Source organism: Poecile atricapillus, chromosome 1, assembly GCF_030490865.1.
Source record: "Poecile atricapillus isolate bPoeAtr1 chromosome 1, bPoeAtr1.hap1, whole genome shotgun sequence".
Classification (NCBI taxonomy): Eukaryota; Metazoa; Chordata; class Aves; order Passeriformes; family Paridae; genus Poecile; species Poecile atricapillus.
This window is the reverse complement of record NC_081249.1, coordinates 73,028,203-73,041,769: the sequence shown is the minus strand read 5'-3', so window position 1 is coordinate 73,041,769 and position 13,567 is coordinate 73,028,203. Positions and strand designations below refer to the sequence as shown.

The window sequence follows — 13,567 nt, the reverse complement described above, 5'->3', positions numbered from 1 at the left end:
ATTAACTATTTCCCTAATTTTGCCACCAGGTGGAATACTTTGAGAAGTGATTGTCTGGAAAAGAAGACAAGGCAAAACATGGAAGGAAGATCTAAGGTGGGAAAAAAAACTGCAGAGCAGTTTGTCCTCATGCAACAGATAAAGTTTGATCACTGCTTGCTTCAACATCAAGGTAAACACAAAGGGGATATACAGGACAAGAACAGCAGGAGCCTGAGGACCTCTATAACTGAGGTTATAGACTTGCAAACAAGAATGATAGATGGGGCTTAGCCAACTTTATTGTGTGTGTAAACACTGATAAAGAACAAGAATTGAAGACTTTGGAGTAAAAGACAGTTTAGTTTTACTGCAAAATGTTTTTTTAAAAACAGAGGGTGTGTGTCAGGAAGAGGGAAAAAGATGTTTTCTGTAGATTCTCTCAGTCTGTCCATTTCAAGAGAAGGAAAAAATACCCTCTTAGAACATAATTCCTCTAATAAAATAACAAATTTTAAATGGCAGGTCTAATTCATTGCTAGTTGCACTAGTTTAAGCATGAGGGATTGCCCCTTAATTTTAAAAAGTTAATTTTTAAAACAGCTTTTCTATTTAAAAAAAATGAAACCTTCTTTAGGGCAGTCACAAGTTAGCATTATTACAAGGAATAAGGCCAAAAAATATTTTTATTAAATGCCAAAGTGCTCTGTTATATAACAGCACCATTGCCAAAACAAGAAGCATCACAGAAGATCTACAAAGCACAGCAAGTTCAAAACTAGTTGCAGCAGCAGGCAGCAGAAACTTCTTATATAAATATCCTTACAACAAATGTCATCTACAAATGCAAGAAATACTATCTGAGAGTTTATCCTTCACAAGAACTAGAACAGTCAAACAGTAAAACAATAACTGTAATACAGAGACAAACTCAATATAGTTCTAAATTCTGTCTGCTTTGGGATGTTACTACCCCCAAAAATTTGAGTGCTCCAAGAGTACAGTTTCTACACCTGCAAGAGGTACAAACAGACATTAAGAGTACCTGGCCACTTATACACATTACAGAAAGCGCTTAAGCCTGTAGCATTTCTGTTTATCTTTCAACTTCCAATTAACAGATCACTCAGCTGCCAATCAACAGTTACACATTCAGTTTTAGTAAGAAAGTTACAAATTAAATTATGGCACTGTTAAAATGTTACCTTTTATGATAAGCATTGTTTCAAAAGAGACAAAGTTAACAGACAGTTCATTTTGTTTCCCAAGAAATTTGGACTGACTTTGATTTTTGCAAGCTTCTGCAAACCTGTAACATTGTTTCATGGCCTTAATTATTTGTATGCATGGAACGTAAAGTTACTTTTGTCAAAACCTGAACAGCCCCAAAGGTCTACTTATCTAATTCAAACCTTGATTACAGGGCACCCCCTCAACAAAAATCAAATCTCTGGTATCAGCTGCATTGTCAGTAAAATAAAGCTAGAAAACTACATAAACAAGAGTTATAGGGGAAATTTCTACATCATAAATACAGCAGGGAATTCAGAAAATGGGCAGAGAAAGAAGGTCCGGGAACTTCAGCAATGGTCTGTCTCTCATGTGACCTCTGCTGGGTATCTGGCTACTTTGAAGCAATGCTCTCCACCTGACATTGGTGACAGGGGGAAATTGTCTGAACCACAAATTACCCACAGGCACTAATATGAACCAACTTCACCACACAAATACGGAAACAGGAAGGAGCTCTTGCAATAGTGACAAAAGAAATGCATAAAGGTTTCCTGTAGCAAGTATTGGAAGGCTACCACTACACATACCACAAGACCCACTCAGTGACTGCTTTTCAAACTTGCTCTCACAAGGATCCCACATCTTTCAAACAGAATTTGACAACTCACTTCTTCACTCTAGTTCAGTCAATTACTAGCGCAAGTTTGCATATTAAACAGAATCACAGAAGAGTTTGGTTTGGAAGGGACCTTTAAGGGTCATCTAGTTCAACCCCTCGGCAATGAGCACAGACACCTTCTCCTACATCAGGTTGCCCGGAGACCCATGCAACCTGAACTTGAACATTTCCAAGGATGGGGCATCTACCATCTCTCTGGGCAACTGTTAGAGTGTCACCTCCTGCATCATAAAAATTTTCTTACTGTATGTAGTTTGAATCTATATCCTTCTAGTTTGAAACCATTACCCCTGTCCTATTGCAACAGGCCCTGATAAAATATTTGTCCCCACACTTCTTGTAAGCTCCTTTTAAGAACTGAAAGGTCACAGTAAGGTCTCCCCACACCTTTCTCTGCCCCAGGAGAACAACTCCTACTCTCTCAGCCTTTCCTCATAAGGAGGGATACTTCATCCTGAGAACCAATTTTGTAATCCTCCTCTAGACCTGTTTCAACAACACCATATCCTCCCTGTGCTGGGACCCCAGAGCTGCTGCAGCCCTGCAGGTGGGGTCTGAGCAGAGCAGAGCAGAGGGGCAGAATCCCCTCCCTGGCCCTGCTGCCCACGCTGCTCTGGATGCAGCCCAGGACACCTTTGGCTTTCTGGGCTGGGAGTGCACACTGACAGCTCATGGCCAGCCTCTCACCCACCAGCACCACCAAGTCCTTCTCAGCATGACTGCTCTCCATCTGTTCAATTCCTCAGGCTGTGCTGACTCCAGGGGATGCCCCAACCAAGGTGAAGCACCTTATAACCCGGTCTTGTTGAACCTCAGGAGATTCACATTGTTCCACTTCTCATGCTTGTCCGGGTCCTTGGCATCAGCAGCAGGCTGAGTTTATCTGTATTTTACTAGACTTGCCTCAGAATGATTAAACACAGCCAAAGGAAAGGGAATACACATTGATAATTCTTTGCCAAGGGTGCAACTGATGTTTTGATAACAAATGTTGCTAATGGGTTATGAGGACATTTGCCACAGCTACAAAATACCATTCATAGAAAAACATTCTACAGCAAATTATCTATTAAATAATTTATCAAAATAAATAGAGTATAGTCAATGAACATATCTGGAACAAGAAAAATCGATGTGCACTTAATAAAAGCATGCACTTCATAAGGGAATTATATTTTTTTTCCATTCTTTCACCTTTAAGGACTTGAAAAAATATTTCTACATTTTCTTGTAGAACCTAATTTCAGCCCTCCACAATTTATGGGAATATTACACCATCACCACATTAAACATTGAACCTCTCCTCAAACAGATACATGCACATTTTGTCCATGAAATATGCACAAAACCTGGCTGCAAGCTTAATAATCTAGAACTTTCTATTACTCCAGCCATCCTTTGCAGATATTAGTTATGGCACTTCATCTTTCATGATGAACTCCAAAACTGAGTAGGTATCAATACCGAGAAAAAAAGCCATTTAAAATAACGTGGAAATGGTTTCCAGAGGTTTTGCTTTGATTTAATAAATACAAGACAAATTAGTCATTTGTAAAAGCCACAAAAATCAGTCTGATCCAGAAGAAAATTGCATATGGCAAAAAAAGTTTGTTCAAAGAGCTTCCTCACTCTGGTTCAACCATTTACTACCTCAAGTTTGCATATTAAATTGTTTTAAGAGTAGCAGTGTATTAGTCCAACTGCTTTATAGACTGCACACATACACACAGCACTCTCTCCATAACAATTTCGAAGTAGCTATAGGAAGAAATGGAAGAAAAAAAATTTATGAAGAAGAAAAGGTTAAAGGGTAAGAACTAAACAACATTAGGAACAGAAGGCTACAGAATAATGCCAAAATTATCTATTTTACTAATAGATAAATCAAAAGAAAGCAGTCCTCCAAGCTGACAGCAGTTGTCTATTTATATTACAGAAATGAATAATAAATTCAAGCCATAATTCAAATACTGCATTACACAGACTCAAAAGATTTTCCTAACATCAATGTAGTAAAAAAAAAAAAAACTATATACTATTTCAATTCAACCACCTTACAGAAATTTGATCTTGCGAATATTAGTATTTTATATCATCATATTATTCCAGAATTTTAATTTACTTCTTCTGAATACACAGTTTCATAAAATGTTAAATAAACCTGAAAAAAAAATCCTTTTTAGTTTTACTAACTTTGACATCTATCTCTGTTATTCCCCACTGTAATGCTTGTTTTCTTTCAGGCACTGCAGTCTTGTATAAAAGTGCTGCAAATTACCGCCAAAACCAGATGATAATTTAACTCCTTCTACACCCTATAAATGCAATATTTCAGTCAATTATATTCAATCTTCTTAATGTATGAAATTATTAACAGTTATGTAACCCATGCTACCTAATTTTAGCTTCTATGTTTCTATTTTCAGTGCAGATCTGTGAGAATGCCATACAGCTGAGAAACATTTTGTACCTATTCTTTTAGTAAGAAAGCACTGAAAATTAGAGTCAACAAATATTCTGTTCTTCAGCAAGCTGAGAACTAAGCATACTGAGAACAGCACTTGCAACATCTCAAATTTTGATTACAGCAGCAAAGATGTAATTAAACAAAGAAGCCATCAGTTTTATTCAGATGGATCACAACATGCTAAATGAAACTAAAATTCACACAGCTAGGTAGAATTGAGAAAAAGTCTCTTTCAAAAACAAACAATTTGGTTTTCAAAGTAGAGTAGATGCTGAATAACAGCTTGAAAAACTGGAAAGCGACTTTGTCACAAACCCAGCCAAAGCGAAGGAACAGACTTTCTACTGAAACAATCAAAAAAGAAAATGTTTCAATTATGTATATTTTTCAGTCACATATTACCTTAATATCTCAGGACAATACACTAAAGTTGTTTCTACCCTTTCAAAACAGCCTTTTCACCCAAGCTATTTAACCTACTAGTCTCTGAGAAAAGAAAATCCGAAACACGTGACCTTTTCCTACCATGTATAAGAACCATTCACAGCAGCATGAAACTTATTTCGGACTCAGATTTCCAGGAAAAATGAAAGATGTTTGCTATAAAATTCCAATATACCAAGACTTTCTACTGGTCTTCATTTACTTATTTTTGTCTGGAATACCACGTAACTTTTCAATGTAAAACCAAAAAAAGTGAACCCAAAATCTATTTAATTGCATTTCCTGTGGTTCGATGGGCACTGCTTTCATTTAAATTGATCTATGGCTTATTTATTTGTTATTTTCTCAACAAAAAAAAAACAGTCCAGAAACACATGAGGAATTTATAGTTGTACTGCACAGGCTTACATATTTAGAAGACTACCAGACTTTTCTGAAAACTATCAATTGGATCGTTACAGCAGAATCCGAAAAAAGAAAACCTAAATAGGTCACAGTAATACAGAAGAGAGATAACACTGTCAAAAATCTCACCACTTGTGTTAACTGGATTTTCTTAGCTCTTACTCATGATTATTTCATTAGTTTTCAGGTTAAATGATTTCCAGCAATAAAGCTACAGAACACTGACTGTCTTATTGAAACAGCTGTCAAAAATAAGCAATGAGGACTTATAGCATAAATAGTTTCTGGACTAGAAGTACATTTGGTTATGTGGATTGTGCATAAAGACAACTCCCAAGAACTGCAGTAAATATCCATAGCAAGAGACCTTCTACTGTCCAGTATTATCAAATCTGAGCAGAACAGCAAAATTCTTCAAAGAACAACGTTGGATTCATTAAACATAACAGTGGATAGGCTCTTACAGTCTCCAAAGAAAGAAGGGAAAAAAAAAGAGGTGAGGGGGTAGGAAGAGAGCTCCAAAGCAATCTATCATTTAAGAGGCAACCAGAAGAAAATCTGAGGTTTGATTTTTATAGGTAATACTAATTAACCTTTGGCAAGTGTGCCACCTCTTCATTCACTGATTACCAACTATAATCACAGCAACCTGCAGTTTACAGGAAGACATTGAGGAATGTAATCAGTTTAATTTAATTTATAACGGCTCCTTTCACTTGGCTTCCTTCTAGGACTTCACATGCACCTACACCATCAAGAGACACGTGAACTCTTCACAAAAAGTTCCTTATTAAAGAAATAAAGTTATCTTTGGCATAAGGACAGCTTCCTTGCCAAGACCCGGTAGCTAATATCCATTATTAGGGTGGATTGTGTGCTCTTTCAACATCACTACAATCTCAGTTCTAAGGATATTGCTTTCCTCGTGAACAACCCTAAAATTCTTATTTCCTTCAATTTTCTCTGGTCCTTAAAATAGAGGGAACCCTGCCTGCCTAAATTTCATGGTTCCAATACCAGAATTTAAAAAGAAGTTACCTCACCCAAGCTTTTTTTTTTCTAGTCACCTCCTCTGTGGCTCCATGACTCTCTATCCGCGTGCAGCTGAAGGCCTCAGAAACCGCGTGAACTCACAGTGACTTTTTGCCTCACTCTTAAAACACAGTTTTTCAGTTAAGAAGTTCCATCAAAGGCAGTACTCAATTCTCACAGGCAGCACTCAAACAGGTCAGAAAACAGTATGCTGCTAATTCCTTTTCCTGCCCATTACAGTGCAGCTTTCTGTCACCAATGAGCAGGATACAGACAGCTACTTCCAGCTGGAGAAAGTGCCAAGATACTGCCCCTAATCCACTGGCAAGAAGAGAAGAAATTACAGAAACAAGGTATGGCCAGTTGGCCATCAGACCAACTGTGAGGCTCAGAATAGAACTTCAAGTCCTTAGTCCCATGCTCACACTATTCAACGAGCTGTACCAGTTCCAAACACGGGTGTACAACACAGATTATTTACAGGGGTAATTTCTCACTAATAGCAAAAAACTTTTATATACCTGCATATAGGGATGTATGTGTGTATACACATGCACAGACACATTTATTCTTGGCAAAAGACCCGCCCTGCTCCTATTCTGCTACCAAAATGAAACATCAGTAAACAAAGAAAGCCTGAAGGCTATTACATAAACCAACTGAGTTGAGTAGAAAAAAATCTGACAATTCAGTTCCCTTTCTGAATTATTTGCTCACTGGATACAAGTGCAAGAGACAAGCAAAAGACACTTAACACAAGGCAGATGAAATCCTAAGCTAGCAATATAACATTAACAGAAAAAAAAATCAACCAAATGAATAATTAAATCCTCAATCTAGAATTGTTATCAAAACAGAAGATGGAGATCTTCTTTTCTCCTGGGTAGAAAGTGGGTGAACCCTTATCTTAGCTGAAGTGAGAAGAACAGGAGATCACAAAATGCTTATTTCCTCCCTTCAAAACTTATTCTATGTGATAGCCTCTACCATGGTAAAACTACTAACTTGATGCTGACACTTGGCACACGTTCTGTCCTCCCCTGCCAAATCCTGCAGCAAACCCTTCCACTGATTCTCAGACACTTGGTCAGCTCAAATTATGCTTCCATTAACTACTGTAAGTCAGCTCATCTCAAAGTCAACAATTCCTGTCAGCCAAATGGGCTCCAAGTACCACTCTCATGTCCAATCACCCTCCATGCAATTTGCAGTACCATGCTCTATTGACCATTTTTTCCATACATTGGTACTACACTGTCTCAACTTCAATTGTACATGATCAAATCTTATGAAATGTAGAAAGGGAAGAGTCAAAATAATTAGAACAGATATAAGATTATACCTCTAAAATGTAAAAATCTTTCTAGATTTTAGATTAATATAAACCTGCTACTTACTGGTTTCGGCATTTTTCTTGTTTTCTGTCGTCTCCTGTCCACTTAAATCTTCCAAAAACTCTTTGCCCCCTTCTGCCAAAAACAAAATTAAAAGGGTTGTTTTTAAATTAATCAAAACTTAATCATAGTAAGTAGTACAAATTCCAAAACAAGTAAGCATACTCTACATGTACAAAATTCACTTCTCAGTAGATGACATATAGAAAGAGCAACTAATTTAGCCAGTGCCAGAATCTACAGGTCTCTAAGCAGTAACATCCTTCCTAGTTTCTGTAGTATATTTATGTAGTAATGTTACAATAAAGAGATGACGGTTCCTCAAGTCCTACAAATTCTTTTAAATGTTCTGTTAACATACAGCATCTACTGTTAAAAGCCTCCAACATTATTTACAAGAAACATCATGAATACAAAAAATCCACTAATAATTCTGAAGCATCAAAATGTTTATTTCCTAGCTACAAAATAATTTGTTTCTCTCAGCAAAGGAGTGACAGTAATTTTTCCCAAATGAAAAGAAATGCAAGTATACCAACACCATTAAAAAAGGAAGAAATTGTGCTGTGCTTAAAATAAGAGATTTTTTTCTTTTTAAGCAGAAGTCTATAAATGATGTCTATGTGCTGATGAAAGTATTCACTATTTTTTTCTGTTCCAAAAAAGCTTTTATGCCTTGAAAAAATATGCTTCCAAAGCTTTTGGTAGATATCATCCTACCTCCTTTTCAATTCCTTTTAACTCAGAGCAAGCAGCTAGTCACCTTCCTGCACACATTTCCAGTAGTGAATTCCACAAATCAGACTGTTGCTGGTTTGCAAGAAGCATCAGACTGCATTGCCTTCAAAAATAATATTAAGTGGAATTACACTTATACTAAGAAAAATGAGTGCGACATGCTAGTCAGAATAATCTGAGATTTCAGTATTATAACTCCACAGCTGCAACAGATGAATAAAATCTTCAGAAGTACTTAAAGGAATGAGAGAAAAACAGAATACTTGGAAGTAATCCAGTTATCAAAATCAAGCTTTTGTATGACTGATCTTTCATTCATAAAGAAAAATGAAAAAGTATTTTTATATAAAAATTACAGAAGAAAATTTTCCTTGTTTCTTAGCAATAGCAATACAGTTTCTAAAATATTAGAAACATTCGCACAGCAATTTAAGGTGCAGTAGCACTTTATTTTTTATTTCTCCTTCTAATCTGTAGAGATATGTTTGAAAAGGGACTTAAAAACAGATAAAGGATGAAAACAGAATTTAAGAAGCATAAATGTTGTCGGCTGGTAAAGAAAACAAATGTTAAGACTAAAGATTACAGAAAGATGGCTTATGGCATGATTCAAATATGTAACAAAACTGTGTTAATTTCAGAAAATCAGCCTGAAAACATTAAAACACTATCTCGAAGTTACATTCATTATGATATAAGTAATCCAGCCCAACTCTAAAGGTAAATACTCGATGCCCAGCATACAGACAATTACATTCCAGCTGATTTTTTTAATTACAGAAGATACTCTTGAGAGCTGGACAGTATCAGTCATGTCCCAAATGCAGGCTTGCTGCCTGATGTGCAGTGCCAATTTATGCACTCAGCCAAGGCATTTCCTTTTCTTTATTCTGATCTGCACAGAGCAGAGAGCTGGGTGGGAACCCACCAAAGGCTGGCACTCCAATCATCCAAACTTTATGCCTTTCATACATTTCAGCAAAGAAATCATGGTTTATTTGCAACAGGTTACATGGCTCTCTTTGTGATCAATATTCCACCTTCTACTGGTTCAATGACTCTCTCGTTTCTCCTGCCAATCACACCACATGCTAAGCCATTCCCCTCTGGAGGCATGGCCATAGGGAGTCAATGGGTCCTGAGTTGTGGTCCCAGTCTCCCCCTGCCAGAATTACCTTTTCTCCACTTGGAGCTGATTCAACATGGTTGCTGAGTTGGCTTTGTTTGTTTCTTCCTTATCTTGGGAGTTCAGCCAAATGTCCTTGTGCCTCATGAATTTTGCATTCCCTGTGCCCACTATCAATGGAACATCCTTCTTCCCAAATTTTGCTTTCCCCTGGGTCTGAGATGGTTGAAGAGTGTCAAGCCCTAAACTTTTACAAGGCAATTCTACTTACAAGTCATTTATCTTTCTAACACCTGAACATCAGCAGTAAGGCTACTATTCTAAGATACTGTTAAATATGTTCTTGAACATTATGAATACACTTTTTCCTCTATTCCTCTCCCCTGCTTTAACCACAAAGGCTTCCTGGGGAGGAAAAAAAAACTGGCTTTTGATAAAAATTCAACAGCATTTTTCCCTGTCAGAGAAGAGACTACCTCCTCTTCTCCCTTCTTTCCCTAATGTACGCTTTGGAAAAATTCAAGAGAATAACAGAAACCAAAACAAGCTTGGCTCTAATATCTGCTAACAGTTAGCAGGATTCCAAGCTATAGTACTCCCTCTGCTCATCTCTGACAGCAGAGGTTCAATGCTTGAAAAACTGAAGGCAGATTGAAGCCCTAGAGTTACACTCAGTTAATTAACAATGCAAAAGCCAAATTAGATTCTCATCCACCATTTTGAAAGTGTGCCAACTCAACAGTACCAAAAGGAACAGAAAGTAGCACAGCTACCTTCCTGTGCCTTTAGTTACATAGCACTGAAAAGAAGGGGTATGGTAAGATGACTGATAAGGAAGTCCAGTCTCCAGGAGAGCAATGACAGCACATGGCACAGGACCAAGATCTCTGCTATCAAATGATTCCTTTCTGAGGTCTTTCTAAGAGACAAACACATCTAGAAATTTCTACAATGACTGCCATACCCTCACATATTTCATCGCTACAAATTCATTCATAAACATGACTTTTGCTTTGGGATTTACTCAAACATTTTGTTATAATACTATCAACAAACCATAAATTATTTATTTCAAAACTCACTTTAAAACCTTAAGGTAACTTTAAAAATCAAAAATGTGACTACAGAGTTTTATGGATTAATCCTATGTCATCAAACCACAATTGGAAAACATGTTTTCACATGCAAGAGAACAAAGTTATTAGCAAAAAGCAAGAACCCTCTTAAGTAAAACAATAAAAATTAAGTCTCACTGTTAGTCCCACAGTCTCATAGGCCTGAGAAATTATCACAGTATATGAGCAACAGAAAAAAATATGCATGAAAAACAAACAGCACCTCATGTATTTTTTGTTGCAAAGTTTGTTCATAATATCTTTTACTAAGTAAAAAAAAATCTTTTTTTTTTTTTTTTTTAAATTAGCCAAATATAAATTTATGGCCAACTATGCTGAACTTATTTCCATTGTTTTCATTTAATATATAATACAAAAAACAGCCCGTGTCAGTCTTAATATGCTTTCATATTCAAAATGTGCAATTTTGAAACAGAACATTCACACAAACACATTGTAACTATTATATGTGTATACAAATAAAGACATTCACAGATCTTAAAACTGCAAATATTGACATCAAATAAGCACTGAATAAAAACTGGAAATTATCCTATCTTTTCCAAATTTTGGCACCAGCTAACATTAAAAACAAAACAAATATGAGGGAAACATTGGGCCAAAAGAAACTAAAAATTGCAGCCAGGCAAAATATTGTGTATCTCCACTGTTATTACTGGAGTAGCTGTTCACTTTTGCTACTAATGCCAGTTCAGATAAATTTATATTTAGCAGATGCAAAATTTTTAACTTTGAAGCAACTAATTACTTACACTTACTTTTATCGCAACACTCATGGGAAATGGCAATGCAAATAGAGAAAAAAAAAAGCCAAAAACACCAGCAAAAAAGACCTCAGTCAGCTGGGACTGGAAATCATATTCCTTTTGATTCCTGCATTCTGAAACCAGCTTATGATCTACTAGGCATACAGGCTCATCTGCATTTAAAATGCTAAAGGTCCAAGTCAGGATTAACAGGGTTGTGACTTTGCAGACTTCCTACTGCTACAGCACTCAGGACCCTATGCAGTAATCTGGACTCTGGATCAAAACAGAAAAAGTATCAGCAGACTCCATATCACAAACAGATAAAAAAGTCATCCAGAACATCAAGAACTCTCAAAATGAAAAGCTGTGATTTCAATTTGTTTCTCCTACTACAAGGCAGTTGATATTTTTAAATCATTATCATCCATGTTTCTAGTTATGCCACAGAAAGCAACAAATAAAGCAATTGTTGAAAGATGACAATGAAAGCTTTCTTCAGAAAATGATGGTGCATAAAATGCCTGATGCCAAAATTCTGTCAAATAATTCATGCAGCAGCTGTTTTCAAAAGATACATTCATACACACAGCCATGGGTCTGAGGTCAGGTGAGGATGGGATAGCAAGCAGAAAGCTCGAGCAGGATGCTTGGCTGGTAGAGAAGCAACACTCAAAAGTAGAATCCCTATCTGACAGCTTAGGGCCCTCTCTCAGCATCAGTCCCTCCAGCAGCATCCCTCCTAAGCTTGAAGAGATTCACCATCTATTTCCCTAAATACAGATAGATGCCAGGGGCCACAGAGCTTTACCCACAGCAAAATAACTCACTTGTTTATTAAGAGAAACTTATTTTAAATTAATATACATTTTCTTTTCAAAGTCTTATCCCATTCCATTTTCTGTGGCACCTTAAAGTTTTAGATCTTTGCAGCGGAAGCAATAGGCAATTCACAGACCATTGGACCTGAATAACTGGTCTCAGATTTCTACAAAAATGTCTCTCTACTCCCAAGCAGTCTGTGAATGTCTGCAGGGCAATCATCCTTCACACCAACAGCTCCCTAATGACACACTTGCTGCAATCCAATAAAGAAGTTCCTTTGCCACAGACTTTACTTCTGCATACATCTTTTTCAGACGGACAGAGCAACCGCCTACACAGCTGTCTGCAATATAAGCAAACCAGGGCAGGAACTAAAACAAGCCATTTATTTAACAAAAAAACAAAACCTAAAAAAAAAAATCCCTGAATTGTACACCTAATACACAAAAACTGAGATTTGACCAGTACTAGACATCACATGCAGTTTTATGTGCCAACTTTTTTATGTGTTGTATTTTTCCCTTCTTAAAACCACCATTTCCCCCGGTCCTCCCTTCTCTGAAACACCAAAAATAGGCTTGCTGTCTCTGAAAAATAACTGCAACAGAACTAGTACAACTTACGTATTCAATACATCTATAGGAAAATTCATTTTGAAAAGTGAAGTGCTTCTTAACTGAACTTCCTATAAACTTCAGAAGTAAAATGAAAACCTGGCAGTTGCCAACACAGTATTCAACTAAAAGCAACTTCATACCAGTCAAGTAATATTTGTGCACTACTTGCAGTTTTGCCAGTTAATAAATTGGTATGTTTTAGATGTGCTACATGACTTACATACACTTAATATTTATTGAATTTAGTAACCTTAACTTCAAGTACCCACAAATGCACTATAGGAAATAATTCAAAGATTCTGAAGAGTCCTACAACGATAGAATGGCCAATATTACCATCTACATTGGATGCATCATCAAAAATGGAAATCATGAATTTAAACTGATGGAAGCACTGTTGTTTCCAAGTGCAATAATCCTTTCTCTAAACATATAGTTAGCAAAGAAATAGGACATGTACTCAGAACTTAGGGTATATCTCATCTCAAAGTCAAGTACTGTATTTTCTAAATGATGCTGTTAAGTCTCTTACAACTAGTTCCATAAAATAAAAGGAAACCTGTGAACTGGCCATCCATATCATTCTCCATATAAAATAGCTAGAGTTCTTAAATTGTAATGTTTTAGTGTAAAGATTATTAACTTCTGGGCCAACGCCATATTTCCTTTTCTTTGTACTACATGACTTGAAGGTTTCACTTTACAGAGTGATTAATAAATATCTGAAGCAGAAAGGAAAAAAACGA

At 36.6% G+C, this 13,567-nt stretch overlaps 1 protein-coding gene across 2 annotated transcripts in view; it reads right to left on the bottom strand.

Moving 5' to 3' along the window:
- Window positions 1-13,567, bottom strand: part of RDX (radixin) — a 37,169-nt gene that overhangs the window by 21,221 nt on the left and 2,381 nt on the right. The window contains exons 1-2 of one of the 2 annotated variants that reach the window (XM_058834448.1): window positions 8,354-8,443; window positions 7,637-7,708 (exon numbers count right to left, since the gene is read on the bottom strand). In XM_058834448.1, the coding sequence (XP_058690431.1) occupies window positions 7,637-7,648 (12 nt within the window). In that variant the 5' untranslated portion in view covers window positions 7,649-7,708; window positions 8,354-8,443. Of the gene's footprint in view, window positions 1-7,636; window positions 7,709-8,353; window positions 8,444-13,567 lie in introns of those variants that run through there. The other variant, XM_058834440.1, reaches the window with a different exon arrangement.